Below are 20,829 nucleotides of genomic sequence, written 5' to 3'. Positions count from 1 at the left end.
TGTGCCGAAACCATCACCGAAACCGATACGTCGCTCGAGACTCGAGGCTGGAAATCTGGAACAATCGCAGGCCCCAGGAGGCGCGCCCGCCTGCCCATCTCCTCCACCGGACCCGGAGGCCAGGATTTATTCCTTTGCCTAACCGGTGGCTCGTCTTTACACCGTTCCGTGTTTTGTTTTCGCACTCTTCGAGCATTAAATGTCTTTTGAAGACGTTCATCAAATGGAAGTACCAGGGACCGTTTTCCTCTATTTCCTACCAACCGAGGAGCAGTTTAAAATCCCGTTTCCGGTGTCTTTAACGGCGTCCGGTGGTGCCACGGTACAATGTAAAAGCAACGAAAAATGCGGTCCACCATCAGCACTTCAGCAGCAGGAACAAGATGCCTCCCCGGGGAGATCTTTGCTGATTTCCTGATCCGTTCCGTGAAGCCGTGTGCCGTGAAGTGACGATCTCTGTACCTTGGAAGGCAAGTGGTTGCCCCGCCCGCCGTAACACGCCAACGGGCGGTCATTAATCTTAGTTATAAAAACACATAATCCCTTATAAACGTGTATTAAATAAATATTTATTGAAGTGGATTCCCTCGTTCGCGTCGGCCGGTTTCGCGAAGACGCTCGAAAGGGCGGCACTTGCCGCGCTGAAGCGCGACCATCCAGACAGCTTTTCTTGGAAGCTGCCCCCACCGCCCCCCCCCGAGGGCGCTGCAACCCTTCGATCACGGCGCACGCTTCAATCACCGCTCAAGGGCCGGCCAGCTGCTTCCGTACGGCGAAGCGATTATCGTGGCCAACATAAAAAATGCATCCTCGGCAGCAATCCGTGCGAATCGCTCCCGGAGTGGTCCTTCAGCGACTGGCCTGGCCGGGACTGGTTTCTGTAACGGTTTTTTTTTTGTACTGTCTCCCACTGTTTGCCCAGCAACATAAATTTTACAAATTGTGCTACCCAATGTCGCACACACGCACGCAAGGATCCGAGAGAGCGAGACCGCGATAGAGATTAATAGTGTGTTTAGGTGTACTATTATGCGACTAGTGCCGACGGAGAGGACCGCTAAGCAACCGCCAGCGAGGGGCCCTGCCATCACCTTCCTCATCCCATCGAAACCCGCCGTGAACCATGACCGTGGCACCGAAATTGATTGCACATGTTCCGTGTTTGATCAATAAATTTATAACAATTTCTCATATTTATTCGCCCCCGGAAGCCGGCATGCCTCGGTGGCGCAGCCAGCTCGTCCACCCCCGCCCCGGGCCGGCGGTGGTCGGACAACATACGGTCATCAATAATCCTGGAACCTCGGGGAGGTTCCAGGACAGCACACAGCAACTTCGCTGGCGACGAGCGCGACCCACCGATAATAAAGCAGCACTTTATGCTTGTTAAGCTGCTGTCTCTCTCTCTCGCGAGTTTCAGAGACCCCCTCCCGCTACACGCATCCTGAGCAACACACCCACCCACACACACACACTTCAAAGCACGATGCATTACCGATACCGGGTGTATGTAAAGAATTTTGATTTGGTTATTTTTATTCCATTTTTATGGCCTTTATGCGACGCCATCCTTGGGGCCCCCACCTCGGGTTTGTTGCTCCGGAGTTGTTGTTTCATTTTTTTTTTACACTGAGCCACCCACCATCGGCGGGTGGCGGGCGGGACACATTGCTACACAGGCACTTCAGGTTTCCGGGCCCACTGTATAAAACAGAGAGAGAGCGAAAAAAAACGGCCGGCGAACTGAAACGTGGGCACAGTGACTAATGCTACCCGCCGAATGAACAACCGACCGTCAACAGACAACAACATACTCCGTGCCGGTGCTGTTCCCGTAATAAAAACACCCACCCACACACACACACACACACCAAACTCCGAAATCCTGCACGATAGAAATCGGCTCATAAAATAACCATAATCGTTCAAACGTGTTGCTCAGGCGCGCGCGTTCGGCCAGGCGATAGAGCCACAACAACAATAACAACAACAACAACGGCGGTGACGGAAACAGCATTCGAGCGGGTCGCAAGGACACGCACCGTAGAACCAACGCGGCGGCACCCGCGTACACCCGAACGGTTTGATATTCTCGTTAAGGTAAATGATGGATACGGAGTTATTTGAAGAAAGTTACTTTGCGCCACGGCCACCTAAAACGAGGCGAACGTGTTTCGTGGACCCCGTCGCGGCCAAACGCGGAGTCGTCCACGAGACGCGCGAAATGCGAAACTCCGAGGGCAATAACATTTTACTACTGCAGGACGAAGGCAGAGGCTCCACAAGCCGTGCGTTACGCCCGCCGTTGTTGTTGTTGCCGTTTGTCGTCGTAAAGTATCGATTAAAACGATTGAGACCTAAAGTGGGTGAGACCGGCTTCTGTGAGGCAGCGTGCCACACCGACTGTTTGTTCCAGTTATGTGCGCCGTGGGAACTAACTTACTTACGGTGCGGCCAGCGCAATGCTTACGGCATGGCACAGAAAAGGGGACCCGAGTGAAAGTGATTCCATCTCAAACAGGGGTCGAAATTTGTCACATCGAATCGAAAACATTTTCCTACTTTTCGAAGGAATGCTTACGTTAGCGAAGATCTAATTGCAATTTTTATTTGAATTAAGCAATAGCTCTATCAAATCTTGTTTGATCCGGTAACAGTTTGTAACTTTAAATAAATAGCAGAAAAAGCCATACGTCAAAAGATTATACTTCTGCACAGAGAGAAACTAAAACTGGGCATGCGGCATGCACAATTGTTTCTCCAACCGTTCCGTTTCATGGGGCCTTTTCAATTGCAATATTCCGGGTTTCTGACTGTCGCGCGAAACGATTTATTGTGCTCAATTTGCATCTTTCACAATCTCCAATTTGGTTAGAAATAAATTTAGCCAAACAATTCTATACAATACTATCTTATACAGGGTATTTGTGTAAGGGTCCAGGTCCCCTGGGTTTTCTGGAATGTGTACCGGGGGGTCTGGACACACTTAGTTCTACAATAAAGAACACTAGTGTTTAAAAAATCTTATACAGAGTGTTCCATCACGACCCATACTATTTAAATGTTAAACAAGTCCGCTATTTGTCAGTCGTTTTTGACAAATGAACAAGATTTATTTAGAGTATAGATTGCGGTTGGCTGGCAGAAACCTTAATAATCAAATAGTCCAACAGAAAGAAACTCGGCAACAATAAGCATGCACAGTTTTCACAATTGAACTATTATTTTCAATGTAGAGCGCTACAATTTCAGCACGTTGTTTTAATGTAAATTGATCCATGACTAAGACGTCATAGATTGACGTTTCAGAATTTGACTGATTTATTAAAATCGACCAAAAAATGGCGGAGTATTTTAACATTTCAATAGTATGGGTCGCAATGGAACACCCCGTACATTTTTATTTTTATTTATTCATGCGAAGAATTGGTCATACGGATGCCCTCTAGACTCAAAAGGCCTCGATTACAGGAAAAAATAAGTTACAATACTTCGTAAAATACTCACGTAGCACGTAGAGCACGTAGAACGAAGACATGTCTTAAATTGGACACCATATTGTCGAAACATGATGGTGCATAAAGTTGTGTTGGCTTCTCAACCAGAAATGATTAAAAATGAAAATCAAATCAAAAATGATGTTCAATCTGCAAGCATAACTGAGCGCTCCAATGAAAACTTCACGAGCTACGACAGGGCCAAGTGCTTTAGTTATATTTTTATATGCTCCTGTGCCAATGCTTCCCCGAAACAAAAGACGCAAAATACAGTTCCTTTCAGTAACCTTCCCGAAGATTTCTGCAAATTAGATTGATTTTGAACAATTACCTTAACATTTACCTTAGCGTCAATTCAACTGCGTCAATTTACTCGTAGTTGCAGTGTCGAAAGCGGCCCCCGAAAGCGTTGTAAGGACATCAAATAACTCGTTGGCCAATCTGTCACCCGCGACGATTCCACCGGGGTGGGGGATGCCGACTGTTAATCGCCCAGATTTCCCCGAGCAATGCAAATCCCGAACCCGCACGCACGCGTTGTAATTAGTCACGGACGGATTGCTCACGGATGTCGTTCTTTTTTGTACCCCGCCACCAAACGCTTCCATCAGGACGCCGCTTCGGTCGACCTTATTGTTAATTTATGGCACCTAATTGCACCTGCATTTCCGGCGCCCGTTGCCCGTCTACCACCCACCAGCGCAGCGAGTGCAGCGAGCGTCTCCGAGACGTGGCGAGACGGTGCTAAAGAAGCTGCAGAGGTCCCGGCACCGCGCACCGTTCGCCTACGCGTCGTCTGCTTAGCAATTACCGATCCGGGCGGCCCACCACACCCCCCGACACCGTCCCTATTTGATGTTTGTCTCCGTTCGAAGGCACTGATCCATTTTGATTAGTTTTATAATCAGCTCCGCCCTTTCCTCGGCATGCGCCACATACGACACACACAAACACTCACCGAGAGACACGTCGTAATTACGGACGTAAGCCACCGGACGCCCAAGCTCCCGCACCGTGTACGGGACGGGCGGGGACGGGCAAACAAAACCCAGGTCTGTTGCATATTTTATGCTGGCAGCATAACCTTGCCGCCTCACATTTGGGGCGATGCGCATTGAAGTCCCCGTGCGGATTGAAGAGTCCGAGAGTCGGATGTCGTCCGACCAGCCGGCCAGCCAGCCGGGGCCGACATGAAAGGTCGCCACTGGCACCGGCGGTGGACGGCACACGAGGACCCCGGAGTGTGAAGGAGCGGGGAGAAATCTATTACACCAGTGAGAATTAATCACCCTTTTGGAAGCTGTTAATTTGTTTTATGGTGTAGTATCCAATTATCTCGTTGCACCAAATGCACTTATGCTCCACCGCGCCCGGCCAGCGGGTGGTGGAAGGTGGCGGTGCCCGGTGGGTGGTGTGGCCCGTCGGGGAGGGGTTTGGGAGGACCCGCTTTTTCATTTCGTTACGATTCGACTCGCAACGTATGATTTGGGGATGCCGGCACCCGACGGCACCCGGCTTGTACCGATGCACCTGCAGCAAACCGCAGTCACCGAGGGCAAGCATCGGTTGATAAGTGCCTGGAAGTGAAGTCACCTCAGTTTATGGGTTTCCCTAGCGTTTCTTAGTTTTATTTTCATTTATTTTAATTAATGAAAGGGCTTTAAGAAGGATCAAATGGGGGTTTCGATGAGAACGAAAAAATTGTTTAAATTTTTTGACTCATTTTCTAGAACAATTCCGGAAACCGTATCAATCGTTGGGCACATCGCCACCCACCGCGGCCGAGCAAGTTCCTTTCGGCCACCACCCACGCCCGGGGTCCCTGTTAGATCAACAGCCTCCGGCATCAACATGTGAGCCGTCGGCTGGGCTGGACGAGGCTGTGCTGGCTTTTTTCGCCATCTTCGCCCACCGATCAAACTCGCGCTTTGCGCCAGCCGGCGCGCGAAATCGTGGCCGCGTGCGTGCGTGCGTGCGTGCACGCGAACGCATAAAAACCCGGACCAAAACACCATTAGCAGGAAATTTATGTTTACGGGAAATGAATTTATTGATTTTATGCTTTGCTGCCCGCACGTTACGCTGTAGCGGCCCCGCTCGCTCGCGGGAAGGAGGGTCCTGCGGCCAACCGCAACAACCGACCCAACCCTACGTTCCTGGTCACCGAGCCAGCACCAAGGGCCATATGTTCTCGCTGGCGCCGCGTTAGTTCGATTTTTCGAGTTCCGAATTTTCCGATTTTTTCGCTCCCTCTCTGGCTCTCAGGGCGTTCCGAACCATAAAACGCAACATTACGCGGCCACCGACCGGTGCCCCCTGTCGATTGTTTGTTCTTTCATCGCGTCTCCGCGCGACCAAGAAGAAGAAAGTGGCACTGTGCGCTCTTCCTTTTTATTAATGTTTTATGTATCGCTATCGGTTGCCGGTTGCTCTGGGAAAACCCTTTTTTATGTATCGCGCTTCCCAGGCCAGGCCCATCCATCTATCTGCATCATTACGCCGGTCCCGAAGAACACACACACACACTCGTGCACACCGTGAGGACGGGGGCCACATACAAATGTTTTATTTATTGAAATTATGAGCCGTACAGTTATAAAATAAATGAATTTCAATAATAAATCTGATTGAATAATCAGAATTTATGCCAAAAATATTCAAATCGCGACGTGTTCGGCGGAACCTCGGCGGCCACGGCTCGTTCGTGTTCGTGGTCCAATTTTCACTCTCTTTTCACGCTACCCCGCGCGCCGGCAGGCCGGGGGACGGTGGCGCTATTTGCCGCCGCTTTATGATCCGCACTTCCGGCAAAAAGGCAACCCGCGAGCGCCAGGCAGTCGGAAGGCCCAAAGCATATGCAGCGGTGACTCCCGAAAGTGTTCCGCGTTTTTCGGTGTACAACATTCACCGGGACATTTGTATAACTTGTTTATATCGTAAAGCTTTATTGCGACGGTGCGTTTCAGTTGGTCCCATTCCGGAGGCTCCCCGGAGGCGTTGCGTTCGACGGGGTCCGACCACTAGCTCAGTCGTTTGTTTTCGGCAAGGCTGTTTGTGGAAACGCAGCTACAATTGAAACTGGGGCCGTAACAAGTGGGTAGTTTGAATGCAGTAGTTGGTGAAAGTATTTTGACAGATGATTCCGAGTTTAATTTTCGAGCATCTGAAGCTTCTAATTGATTTCGGACAGTTTTTTGATTAAACTAACGTTCGGGTTTGGTTGGTTTAAAATAATCGTCACTTAACACAAACACATTGGGCACTTTGCAGACAAAGTACAGCAAATGTACCTCAACAGTATCAGCCACGAATTGATTTATTATCTGCTCGATAGATGCATTTCGATCAACACGTTCCGGTATAATGACCGACAGGGGTCACTCTTGCCCCGTTCACACGGTCCAACTACAGGCGTAGTATTTTCTTTGATCGGTCCCCACAGGATGCACTTCACAGCTAAATAAATAATAATCAAACACGACGGTGCCAACCGCAGCCCCGTCAGCGGCGCGAAAAATCGCCACGGACCAGCATGTCACATCTCGAATAATCAATTACTTTTCCACCATTCGAAGCGCGTCGTCAAAGTTACCCAGTCTGGGGGGTCTGCTGTCGAAGTGCAGCCGGGTCCCGGTGCCAGCCGGCTAGCAGGGACGACCCCGGCCCTGGAGGATCACCGGTCTACGCACTACCAACCACACGTCGGTGGTTTCCACTAGCCCGTCCGTGGTGGTTCGCTTCCCGGGGCTCACTTTCGGTCACGTATGTCACAGGACGCGCCGACGTTTAATGTCCTGGGCGTGTGTGCCGTGCCCGGTGCCCGGTGCCGTGTTTGCCTTCTGTCGTAGTTTAATTAAATTTGCTCTTCGGTTGCTGTTGCAACTGCAGCACACAAATCTTGAACCGTCCGACAGGGCCGGATATAACCGGGTATAGATCATACTCCCACCGGTGGAAGGTATCTATGCCGGACGCCGATCGCCAGCCGGCTGGCCACCGTCAGAGCGAGCCGAGCACCCGGGAGGTGGGTTTGTGTAAAGATTTGTCTCAATTATAAAACTCGCTATAAGCAAATTAAGCCCCCCCGCGGGATCCTGAGCAACAAGGATACTGAGCGTCCGGTCCGCTTTAACAGGGCGCAGGCCATATGCACCGGGCCGGTTTGGAAAGAAAAGATTACGGCCACTACGGGGGCCTGTGTTCCCAAAACGGTTGCCTTCCGCTTCGATTTCGGGACGTCCCAGCGTTCGATCTGGATGCCTCAGGGAGGCTAGTGAAGTGCATTATCGCAGTCGCTTCAACCTGCTGCGGTCACAGTGCCGTTTTGGGGGGCGTCCCAGTCAAGTCCGGCCAATCCGGGGGCATCGGCAACCGACAACATTACGCTTGGGCCTGGACCGTCACCTGGTTCGCTTCCCGGAAAAGTCGGAACTCGGACGGCAAGAATCGAATGTCCAGCGGGCCCGGTCACTGGCCGGGCTTCAAACTCCGTGTCCCGTAAGGGCCATGCAGGTTGCGCTTGCATATAAATAGGTATTTATAGTTTCGAAGCTAGTGGCCCTAAGCATCGGCAACGGACACCTTTCGCGCGCGCGCGCGCGCCCGTGCCCGGACCCGGGCCTGGAAAAGCTCGGAACCCGCCGGGAACGGGAAATAATCTAAAATTCATGCGCTTCGCCTCGTTAGCCGTGTGGCCGAGTGGAACCGACAGTCTTTAACCTTCAAAACATGTCCGGCTGATCCGGTACACGAACGCCACACACCATCGGAACCCGGTGCCGGTGTCCCTGGTGATGGTGACACCTGTTTTTGGCTCGATTAAGGCACACGGAACCGAAAACTTGACGTTCGACGCCAGAAAGCCGACCTCCGTGCTCCGGAGAAGAGACAACACGACCTCGCCGGCGCAAGGCAGAGAAATTAGTTTTAACATCGTTTCCATAATCTGCTGTTTTGGGGATACTAAAACCATCTTTAAAGCAATGTACCAAAACAATCACGGTATACTAAACAGGAGTCCCAATTTGATGACGGCCGAAGACGGTACGACGGAAATATGGCCACGTCAAAGACTATTGTGTCTGGCCTCCCCACTGGCAGGCTTTCGTTTGTCAGAAAATCGAAACATGGGCACCAGGTCCTCTTTTCTCACCGGGGGCACCGAGTTAGGGCCAACGATCGACCCGGGTGGCCCCGGTTCCAATTTGCGTCCAGATGCAACAAATAGTGTATGTCGAAGGGTACTGTCGCAATTAGCACGACTAGCGAGGACGTAGCGAGCGGCGAGGATGAAGCAATAGCACGGAGTAGAACTAAAAACGTTGCCGCGTACGTCTGGGGGCCATTTGCATCACGAGGCACGTTGGCCATCACATCAACTTCCATCGGTGCGCGTTCCGCGTAGCTTTGGTAGTACGTTTCCGCTTCACGCTGTGCCGCGAGCATTCGCAGAACAATCGAACAGTGCTTCGGGATTTTCGGGATGCGATACGTGAGGCCTGTAAGAACGTTTTGGGAAATGTTTAAAATATTAACGGGAGGACCGATCCAAAGTGTTGCATACTTTCAGGCGCGAATGGCTGCAATCACGGCTTCTGAATCCGGAGCTCCTTCAAGGCTATTATATTATTCTTTAGGGTTTAAATTTCGCTTCAAAGGATCAGCTCATGCCAATGTTAAAGCAACGCCCATTCGGAGTGCCAAAAGTCTGAGAGGCATTCCCGCAGGCACACGGAGCTTAGCCTCGCAGTGGAACTTAAATCGAACGAAACGGAGCTTTCAACTGTGCACCAAATCGTACAAAAAAAAGTGTCTTCTAATTAACTCGAAAGTAGCCATTCGAGCAGTCGGACCCGAAAACTTTCCACCGAAAACCTGGCCCCGAGGTGGCGGCTCATTTCGGGCCGGTAAATACCTCTCGAGAGATGTCAAATAATTTACACCACCGGCCGGAAGAGGATTGTACTGTTCACCGTGAGCCCAAGGGACACTCCGACCCCGACCTACTCCCGAGCTGAGCGGACCCCTCCGGGCCCCACGTGGCCTCAGTCAGTCTGTTGCATTAGCCAGACCGGGAGCTTTGCGGGAAGTGCCGTTCCACGCACAAGCCGGACGCCTTGGCCCTAGGCCGACTTGGACCAACGGTCCTTGCCGTGTGCCCTGTGTTGCTTCCGATGAAGCGGTGCGCGGTCCTCGGACGCCGGCCGCGAAGATAAAATAAACTCCGAAGCGCTCGTGTCCTTGCGAAACGCGCCGCACGGGCGAAGGAAACGCGAAAAACTTTCGTCCCTTTTTGAAATGGCAATCTCTCTATCTCTCTCTCGGTCACTCTCTTTCTGATCCCGTCCGTTACTTCTGCCGGGTTGCGCCGGCGGCTACCGGAAGTGCGCCCACACGGCGCACGGCGAAGTCGCACGAAACGGAAACGAATCTTTGTTAATTACACCTGAATAGCCGCAATTAGGGGGCGTTGATAAAGTTGATAAAGATCCTGCCCACCGCGCGGCCCAAACCGCGACTCCAGACGCCGCCAAACCAGCGCTGATTCGCGTAATCAGAGCCGTTTCCGATTTCGGCCAACTTCTGGAACGCACTTCCTTATCGTCGTCGGCGGCGGCGGCGGCGGCGCCCGCGGGTTTCTGACTTTCTTTTCGAGCCCGCGCCCCAAAAGTTTGAAGTCAGGAACTCCGTTGGCGGGAAGGATAAAAGGACGTGCGTGCTTGGCGGTGGTCAGGTAGACGATTGGTTTCGTTTTTTCGTTTTCTCTTTCCGCTTCTTATTTTACCGTCACATCACCTCCGTAGAGGGTGGTGGCCACCGTGTGCCTGTCAGTTTTATCAGCACAGGAAGTTGCCGCTGGGCCGCTGGGGTGCTCGGGGGAATGATTTTGGGGCAAATGATTAAATAAGGTCCCCGCAATGGGACAAGCGAAAGAGAGAGAGACATTGTAGTTTGCGAAAGAAGTAAAAAACCAATTCGGGAGTTTCGGGAGTTTACTATCGCGCAGACCTCATGGTCAGTCGTCGCGATGTGCACCATTAAAATGGGCTGTCAAGGATGTGGAACGCTCCCTGATGGTCCTCACTCTCCCTGTCTCGTGTTCACTCTGTTAATAAAGCAATTAATCGCTGATTTATGGCCAAGGATTAGTGGCCACAACGGTAGCCAAAGATAGAGAAAGCAGCAACAGAAAATTCCGCTCCTCGGAATAGACCAAGTCCTTCTGACGTCAAATCCGACCGGGCACCGCAAAAAAAACGATGCGTCAGTGTGCGTTTGCTGGGTCGTCTTTTCTGGCCCCCGAGGCACGCCATTTGAGACACATTTTGTTTGAGGCCACCGCCAACACTCTTACTTACTGTCTTGTCTCCGGCGGTGTTTCCCGCGAGAAGTCCAACACCTCGAGGCACTAACGGGCACCCGAAACGCTTAAGAACAGCACGCTCCTGGCACCAGCAGTAAATCGGAAGTGATTCCGGAGTCTTTTCGGGACAATTTGTCACACTTCGACGAAGCGGCCGCCGCGGCCGGTGCGCGCGTGAACGACATTAAAAAAAGATCCGCTTCGTTAACGACTGTTGCTGCGCCTGGGAAAGCCGGAAACCCACGCCTGGCCTGGCCGGGTGGATCAACTGGTCGTCACCAATAAATTCACCGGCCGCACCGAAAACGGTGCCCCCTAATATCCTCAATTAGTTGTGATTATTAAACACAAACGACACAGCCGAGCGACCGACAAGCGAGCGAGAGCGCGCGTACACCCCGGGATAATTTAGTACACAATTAGTAATAATCTTTTGGGGCTATAAATTGGATTACCACCGGGGCTCCGGAGGACGGCCCCGGGAACTGGGCGTGCGTCGGCCTAAAATGATTCATTTCCGGGCCACGCGAGATCAAAACGATTCCCAATTAGTGGCACCCTCCGCGGCATGAGTTGTGAGGCTGAGGATGGAAGTTTATCATTACAACTCCAAGATGTTCGGAGCACGGGGCACTGTCTGGCAGGCGTGAAGGTTGGATTTGCTGACGGAGAGTAACTGCCGATAAGTGGTCGCTGATTGAATTCAATAAATCTGGTGAATTGGAGTTTTTTAATTTGTTGGACTTTTCGAAAATTCCATCCAGCGTGAGCAGAAATCAAACTAAACAACAATCTGGCGTGATCGTGATCTTATTTATTGATCTCTAATATATCTTCTGTCCATGTCTAATGGGTTTCCAGATTTTTTAGGTGACTTCACTGTATTCTGATTTGTCTTTTAATTTGACATGTAGAGTGATGTGGCACAAGAAAAAGAAGATTCACGAGAATGGAGATTCCGGAAATAAGACCTACCGTGCTAGAGTATACATTGCCTGGCCATTAGGTTTGATTCATTGCATAAGCTATTGCATAATCTTGCGTTTTACTTTACATTTGATTTGCATAGACTTTGCTTCAAATTTTTGGTCCGATCTTTCTCAATTGGATGAAAGATTACTTTGTTAAGAAAATGAAAGTTTCTTTCGGCAGATTTTTGATATAATTTTGCGCGTGCTTCCTTCTGAGCTTCCTATCTGATGATTTGGTGCATGATTTAACTATGCCGCAATAGTAATTGTATTTATTCTCTAATTTCATTTGGGCCCTACCCCAAATGGTAGTAAATAAAAGTACCCAATTAATAATCTTGCAATAAATGAACAACTTCTCGAATCGAATGTTGGCAAGGCACTTGTTTCTTTTAAAATAAATGGAATAAATAAAAAGGACTGGGTAAGCATGTGTATAAGCATCTTATCAAACTCGGTCCAATTCCCATCATGCTTATCGAATCCGCAGACTTGAAGCCCATCCGGAGCAGACGCACCAACATTTCGATCGATTCATTTCCCCAACCAAACGACGACCGTCACAAAACTGTTGCACTGCAGCAAGCAGCCGCCCATCGAGAGCTGAAGAATCTGGTTGGATCTTCGTCCTGGAGGTCTGCGTGGTGGAGTTCGCGTTACTTATGTTCCGCTCCACTCATCACTAATCATTACCAATCCACTTCCGGTCACGATCTAACGGTCGATAATCTCGATAACATGCAACATGCAAACCCTTTTTTTCGCAATCACCCTCCGCCGGTCAGGGCAGAACGGTGCAATGACCTCCTTCGCGCTCCGCGCGTTCACGAACGTAAAAAGGACCCCATAAGTAGACAGCCCGTCACGCAAGTCCGTGCCGGCAAAGTGAAAGATCCATTAAACCCGCTGCCCGAAGTTGCGGGGAACTTTTTCCCCCAAATCAAAACCACAACCCAATCAGGGTCGGAGAAACTATCGGAAAGTAATTAATTTATTGCTCACATTTGCTGCACCAGTCCGCAAATTGTCAGTCCACCCATCATACGACTTCGACATCTCGCACCCCGGGCCCCTGGGGCCGTCCGAAGACGCCGGCAAGTTGGACACACAGCAAAGGCGAGAAAATCTCGCCCCATCGCCGGGATACAAACTTTTTGTGTAATGCAACGCAGCGGAAGGTGACGCTAAGCTTCGGTGGCGGAAATTGGCTGACCGAAATGGGCCGCCGGCGATCGGAAGTGGCACCGAGAGACAGAGAGAGTGGCGCTGCTTTGGCGATTGTTTGCGACAGTTGTTTCAATTATCGGGACGATGTGCTCCGGACAAAGGACTCGCACTCGGAGCGCATCCTTTTGCATCCGGACGGGGTGGGCCCGCGGATGGGCCCGAAAAGCCGCGCCATTCGCTCAAAAATTATCGCCATTAGCCTATTGTGTGCGCGTTCTTCGAGTGCTTCCGTCCGACGAGGACTCAATCCCGTCGCGACACGGGAAGGAACGGGAACCTGAAACACAATCAAGAAGCGCGCTCCGTGGCGGGCTTGTTACCCGTGTCGCGTCTGCAGCGCGTCTGCGGCAACAAACAGTCACAAATTTTCTAGTCTAGAGCCGGCCCCTGATCTATTGCGTCCTTGCTCCGTCGTCCCCCAGGATGCGAAGGATGTTTATGTTCCATCGGCAGGCAGGCAGGTTGCATCGATCGACGCCCGAAACGGTGCCGGCCACCGCGGTGCCACAATAGGCACCACGGTAGCATCCGTCCGGTTGCGCCAACTCGACCAAGACAATCCGTTCGCTAACGACGACGACGACGACGACGAGCGGCCATTACTTGCCGTTGCGATGCGATTGCAATGCAGCAACCACGCGAACGATACGCGCCCAACCATTCGGACGTGTTGTGCGCTCTATTGTTGTTTCATCATACGCAACACACGGCCACGGGAAAGGGCCCAGACACACACACACACACACGGTCTGGCCGGGGTTGGCTGGGGAGAGCGGAAATTGTGAAGAACGACGAACGATGGCCACGGCGCAACAGCCACGAACCGGCGCGGCACTAGAATGTGATTGTACATGATGTTATTTTATCGCTGTTTGCCGCCATTTGTTGCCGCGTGTGCCGCACACACACACACACACGAGCGCGCACACTCGTGTACCGTTTTGGTCGGAGAGCCCGCAAGGACATTTACCATACCGTACGGGGCGGCTCCACCGAACGATTGGTGAAATGGTATGTGGCATCTGCTGGCCGGGTGGCACAGTGGGAGAGGTCCACTGGCCAAAAGGGATAGTCGAAGTTACTCCAAACCGTTTCATAGGATTATGGTAACCGTCAAAAATCACTGCAAAAAGATTGCTTTTGCGAGAGAAATAAAAAAGAAAGATTTCAAGATACGAAAGATTTCAATTCATACGGAAATATCTGACGTTTGATTTTTTTAACGATGATCCTGTATTTCCCTGATCCTTATTGCTCTAATACCTCAAAAAGTCCTCAGAAATGGAAACCTACTATGTGGTAGATGAAAAAAAATTAATTTGTAAAATATTTCAAATATGCAACATTTCAAACGAAAATAAGCCCACCAAAATCACCTCGCCAAAAGGAAGATCCTTTTCGATCCCAAAAACCGATCGGGGGGTTTTTGGCCAACCGACCCGCCTTGACCTCGCGCACAGTGCCGCGCTCCGGTATCTTACGATCATGCGAAATATTTTGCAACCCTCGCCGGGAAATGGAAGGACCACGCGCCACTAAGTCACGAACCAACCCGGTTACCCGGGGACAGTGCGCCCCACAAGAAGCCACCACGTACCGCACCGGCAAGCGCGGTGCGCACCGAACGGAACATCCGCATGATTTATGTTTATAAATACAACCGTTTTGTATATTTAAATTAAATACGCCAACAAGCCAACGGCCGCGCGAGCGCCGAGCGTCGAACGCGCCCAAGCCCATTGTGAGCAGCAGCATCTTCCGTCCGGCGAAGTGCCCCCCCCCTCCCCCTCTTTTGCCAGGGGCTGATGGTAAAATTATGAGCCGGCAAAGGTTCTCGGCCGACCGATAGATTGGCCTGGCCGCCGATAGAACGCCGGGGCCGGTGCCGGGGTCCGGGATCCACAAAAGAGGGCCCGGCACGAGACGAAAATCCGGACCGATTTGTCGTCTATCGAGCGGATGTGCAGCTAAATGCTCCATTTGCCTCTGCCCTTTTTGTCGCCGGAACCCGTCACTACTCGACTCGAGTACCGGAGCCACCGCACGTGTGTGTGTGTTTTAAATTTGAAAATCGATCGAGCCGAACGAACCGAAGTATTATGATGTTCTTATTTAATCTGGTCGATTGTCGATGTCATGTGAATTTAATTTTCTGACCACATTCCGCCCGGTACCCGGCGGAATCAAGTACACTTCCGGCGGTGTTCGGAAGAATAGCATCTTGAACCACTTCCAGCCGAGTGCCATTCACAGCGGAACGTTGTCTTAAAGATTTGCGGTGGAACCGTACGACAAAGACTGCACCGAAAGTGCATCCAGCGCATCCGGCCACACCAAGATGCTCTGTCGGCGCGTAAAGTTAAAGTAACGCCAGACAGCAAAATGGCCGTCCGGGCATCCGGGCCGAACTCCACCGAACGAGCAACCGACCGAGCGGCCAGCGATGCCATGCATGAATATTTCATATTTAATCTGCCGAGTTTAATTGTGCACATTACCTATTTAAATGGCGCTCCCATCATTCGCAGGACCCGAGTGCCCGAAAAGTGGCCAAAAGGTCTTCGTCCCGGAGCCACTCCGCACGGTGGAGTGGAGCTTAAATCTCGGGATGGTGTTGCTGCCACGGTGCTGCCGGCTCCTTGGTCCGGTGTGTCCTTCGGAAAGGCCCAACCCACCGCGACAGCGACTGGACTGGATGCTGATCACATTTTACTCACATTTCAATACCCCCCAAAAACCGGGTCGACCGTCTGGCCGGCCGATACCTGGCCGGAGTGTCTTCCCAACGCAGTAACGCAGCCGGCAGCCCAGTGGCCAACAACGGCTCGGCAGACAAATGGTGAACGGCGTAATTTTCATTCAAATTCGATTAAGCTCGTTAGCCCGGTTCTGAGAACGGGCGTTACGGGTGCCGCGGCCCATTGTTGAGGTCCTTCCAGCCACGCGCTCTCTCTCTCGCGCGCCCTGCGGACATTCTTCTCTCGCCCGGATGGCGAGAAAAGTTTGGCGGATTTCCGGAACGGCACGGGTTAACCGGGTGTTCCCGGCGGTCCCGGTCGCGATATGCGCACTTTTTGCGCGCTTTTTTTTTTGAGGGAACTTTTCGGACCATGTTTTTGGACGATGACGATAAACCGACAAACAAGTTTGCTGCGCAGTTATACATTTTTCGGTCGTTTCTGGATAATGGTTTCCAATGGCCGCTTAGAATACCTGTAGTTGGTGACACTCAGAACAATCCAGTTGACATTAACAGCTATCGAAAGGGTGATTATTTGATTACTGGTACTTATTTCCTCCTGTTACAGAACTCTTGTAACAATTTTATGCGATGACTCTTACTGCATTTGATACGAATTAATACAAGCCAACATGTAAATAGGGCCTCACAATACTACCCCGAAGAACCAGTAGCGACGGAGCCAGGACACTAGAAACACGGCCCACGGCTCAACACCTTCATGGAAGTTGTCCCTCATCCATACATTTGCTAGGCCCGAAGTAAAGGAAGAAAATCCGGAAACAACCGGTTAACTTTCCCCGTTTTCGACACGTCCAGCCCCAGAAGTCCCACGCACCAACGGACCACTCTGTTGCCAGTTGCCCGCTGGCGGCATTAATTGCAATTAGAAGCACATTATCAATCCGACCGCACCCGAGCTGATGATCCTGGCTGGCGACGGGTGGGATGGGCATCCCTATTGTTGCCCCCAATAGACCGGCCGGGCCAGGCCAGGGATTATGGGCGAAACCCTCACAACTAGCTAACGAGGTCTGGCCAGTCCGGCCCGAAACCTACCTCCGGATTACTGGCCTCGGCTCGGTTACTTCTCTCTCTCTCTCTCGGGCACGTGCGTTTGGAAAAGGTGCCGAAAGTGGCGATTACTGGATTCGTAAGGAACTCTGCCCCGGAACGCAATTGACCAACACGGAGCCTGGAGCCCCTTTTTCGCTGGCATGACCACGCGCCAGCAGGCAGGCGACTAATACCCGGCGATGGTCTCCAGCTCGAGTTTCCGACGTGCCGTTGGCCGAGGACGAGAGTGTGGCCGGGTTCTTACGCAAAATCCTAGGGCCCAGACTGTCGTAGCTGTCCTTAGACAATATACCTTAATTTACATGCCCTGCTGGGCCGGCCGGTGGGCAGCAATTATAATGCCTATGTACCCGTGCGTTCCGCCCGTCCTGGGAGTGTCGGGGGTATGTTAATCGTTGATGCAATTTGAATCGTTTGCATTTTTAACGCCTCCGGCCAACGTACGTACACATCAATTGTCATTTAGGGGGCCGACCGGACGCCCCCCGGTCTTGGGTCGCCAGCCTTTGGCATCGCTCTCTGGCTGTCGTATCCTTAAGCTGCCCGCCATTAGTGCCCCGGCTCATAACACGGAACGTTGGGCAGCTCTCCCTGGTGCCAATTGCGGGTGCGCCACTAAGCCAGAGTCCGGACGGAGCCTGTCTGGAAGGTCCATTTTCAAGTGATAAGTAATTGTTCGCCAATGCGTCGCGTTTGCCCCGTTCCGCAAAGTGTTTTAAAAGATTAGTTTGCAGTCCTTCACGCAGTTCTAAAATGATTAAATCCAGCCCGATTGCTTCCGTCCGGAAGCATCTCCAGGAACGGGCTAAATAGACGGCCGGTCGGCTCAGGAAGCGATCCAGCTTCCTGTGTCCAATTCCTGTCACAGGGACCAGTTACTAGCGCGGTGCCCCGGCGATCGAGTAACCAATGGAAACAATTACTAGGGCAACGCGCATCGAGAATTCAGGGACAGGTTCCGACCAAGACCGGAGAGTGTCCCTCTCACGGGACGACGAATCGAACAAGCCATAAACCGGTAATAAACAAGACTCACATGCCTCTGCGCTCACGCTCCGTCGCTCCCACCTATTGTTTTATTGTTCAGTTGTCTGGGGTAACCAAACCCTCCGCGCCTGCATGTCCTTGTGTTGTCCCCGGCATTCCCCGATTGTGTGTTGCTCATTTGACACTTTGACACGCTCCCTTAAGCAAATACTCACGAAATTGATTCCACGGATTCCGAGCGACGGGTTTGGGTGCGGCCACCACCACCACCACGTCGTCTAGTGTAGCCGCCAGCATAAATTAAGCATGCCTACGCCGCCGGTGGCCGATTCAAGACAAATTCCTCATCCCGGAGCCGGAACACGCGAGGCGCTGCATTGCGCGGTCATTAGATAGATTGATATCCCCGACTAACCGACCTCCCGCCACCCCCCAAAATGGCCAAAGGACGAGTGTGGACTTACAGGACATTCTGCTCTGACCTTTTCCGCAGGGTTCACCATCCCGCTCAGTGACTTCCGGGCGTTCAAATGTGGGCCAAACAACAGCAACAGCAACACCAATCCAATCAACGTGAAGACCAACTCCTCCAGGCATCTGTCGGTAAGTGCTTCCACCAACAACAACAACAACAACAACCACAACGGCAGCCAGGCGGACGGCCGCATCTCGGACCCGGCCGCGGTCCTGACGATCCGCGTCCCGGCCAGCGTCGGCCCATCGATAGGCGCGAAATCTGGCCGTAATAATCCTAATTATGGTGGCAGCAGCGCCGGCAGTGGCGTCATCGCGGGCCCTCGCCGCAACGAGCCTGGGACCACCAGTGGGTCGACGACAGCCACATTAATTTATGCTACCGAAACATCTTCCGTGTCGCCGATCGTGGCGGCGGCCGCGGCCGCCCAAGTGTCCGATAAGAGGCAAGATAAATCATCTCTCTCGTACGGACGGCGGCAAGCACCAACACCGTCAGTTGGTCACCGTCAGCAGCCGGCGCACCACCAACGGCCACCACTGCCACCACCGTCGTCCTCGTCCTCGTCGTCGGTGAGTCCAGAGCAACAGTCAAGTGGCGTTTACCAGCAAGCGACACCACCGTACGACACGACGGCGGCCATATTTCGCGATCGCAGCATCGAAGAAACGGAAGCCGCGCATGATTTATTGTCCCTGTCGCAAAGCTTGCCCCCGCTGACGGCCCCGTGCGTCGTGACGATCCTGCACCCGGGCAGCGGTCCCGTGGTCGCTTCCGAATCGCCACTTCCGGACGTCACGACCACCGCGGACTTCCTTCACCGACAGGAACCGGCCAACGGAATCATCAGCATCGTCGAGGCGGCCTCATCGGCGGCCGCGGCCACCAATCCGCCAATTTCGATGATAATACCCTGCTACGAGCTGGCTACGACGATGACCATCTCACCCTCGCCGACGCCGACCGCCACCGTCGACGGCCCCCTGACACCGCCCACGTCCGAGCACTCGTCCGACACCGAGTGCTCCGTGTCGAGCGGATCGCCCAGCTCGCAAGTTTCGCCCGGCACCACCAGCGTGTCCTCGTCCTCCGCCGCCAGTGTGTTCTCGTTCGTGCACTCCAGCCCCTCTCCCGCGTCGTCCACCTGCTCAGCCCCTCAGTCCGGACGCAGAGTGACGCGAAGGCCCGCAGCACCGGTACAGCCACCATCAACCGCCACATCCGTCATCGTGAACGGCTCAACGCTGGCGGCCGCTTCCCGCAAGCACAAAGCTTCCTCGGCGGCCAGTGGACAGCCCTCCGCCAAGGTGTCTGCGGTGGCATCCAGTTCCGGTGGCACACCGAGCAAGGCCGCCGAGCTGTACACGTACGACGATCTGATCTCGAGCGATGGCCGATCGAAGAATCGCAAGAAGCCACCGAAAGACGGTGCTCAGTCGGGTCAGGGAAGCGTGGGATCTCCGGGTCCGGAGGCCACCAGCACCGCCAAGGTGAGTGCGGGCGCTAAAGCGACCAATAATCCAGCGGTGACCACCAGCAATGGCGAGGAGTTGTTGGCTGGCGGTGAGTCTGGACCGGTGGCGAGCGTAAAGGGCAAGTACAAGTGTCCGGAGTGTGGGAAGCAGTACGCTACGTCGAGTAACCTGTCACGGCACAAGCAGACCCACCGTAGTCTGGACTCGCAGTCGGCCAAGAAGTGTGTCACCTGTGGCAAAGCGTACGTCTCGATGCCGGCCCTAGCGATGCACCTGCTGACGCACAAGCTGTCCCACAGCTGCGGCGTCTGCGGTAAGCTGTTCTCGCGGCCCTGGCTCCTGCAGGGACACCTGCGGTCACACACGGGCGAAAAGCCGTACGGCTGTGGACACTGCGGCAAAGCGTTCGCGGACCGGTCGAATCTGCGGGCTCACATGCAGACGCACTCGGCGGACAAGAACTTTGAGTGCGGCCGATGCCACAAGACGTTCGCCCTCAAGTCGTACCTCAACAAGCACCTGGAGTCGGCCTGCTTCAAGGAGGACGAAGGCACGGACGGCTCGTCGTGCGGGCCGTTCAGCTCGCCCGTCACCATCGTCGGGGGCCGCAAGATCTTCCACAGCAGCCAGGACATCGATCGGGATGAGTATGCGATGCGCGTGGCCAGTGGCAGATCGGCGGGGCAACACAACTTCCACAACGATGACAGCTGCTCCACGACCACGATCGACGTGGTCACGGCCGACGCGGGAGACGACGACTGTGAAGACGACGACGATGAGGAGGAAGATATCGATATCATCACGACGTAATAGACGGCGGAGAAAAAAGAGTACTGACTCCGGTGTTGCTCCAATAACCGGGGCCACTTCCGTCTGTCTGTCTGTCTGTTGCTCTGTGTTTCTATGTGAGGCCGATGATCTGCTCGGACCCTCGGAGTTTACTAATTGCTCAAAGAACAGTCTACCTAATTCCGACTTCGGCAACGGTTTCTACGTCAGTTCCACAGTTCCGTC

The 20,829-nt window shown here is 52.9% G+C and overlaps 1 protein-coding gene across 1 annotated transcript in view; it reads left to right on the top strand.

The window, feature by feature from the left end:
* LOC128279097 (mucin-12-like) overlaps positions 1 to 20,625 on the top strand; it is a 34,564-nt gene extending 13,939 nt beyond the window's left edge. The window contains exon 3 of the mRNA XM_053017819.1: positions 18,356 to 20,625. Coding sequence (XP_052873779.1) covers positions 18,356 to 20,625 — 2,270 coding nt within the window. The remainder of the gene's footprint in view (positions 1 to 18,355) is intronic.
* Positions 20,626 to 20,829: the final 204 nt, after the last annotated feature.

Source organism: Anopheles cruzii, chromosome 2 (genome assembly GCF_943734635.1).
Source record: "Anopheles cruzii chromosome 2, idAnoCruzAS_RS32_06, whole genome shotgun sequence".
NCBI classification, from domain to species: domain Eukaryota; kingdom Metazoa; phylum Arthropoda; class Insecta; order Diptera; family Culicidae; genus Anopheles; species Anopheles cruzii.
This window is presented reverse-complemented; position numbering and strand designations above follow the sequence as displayed.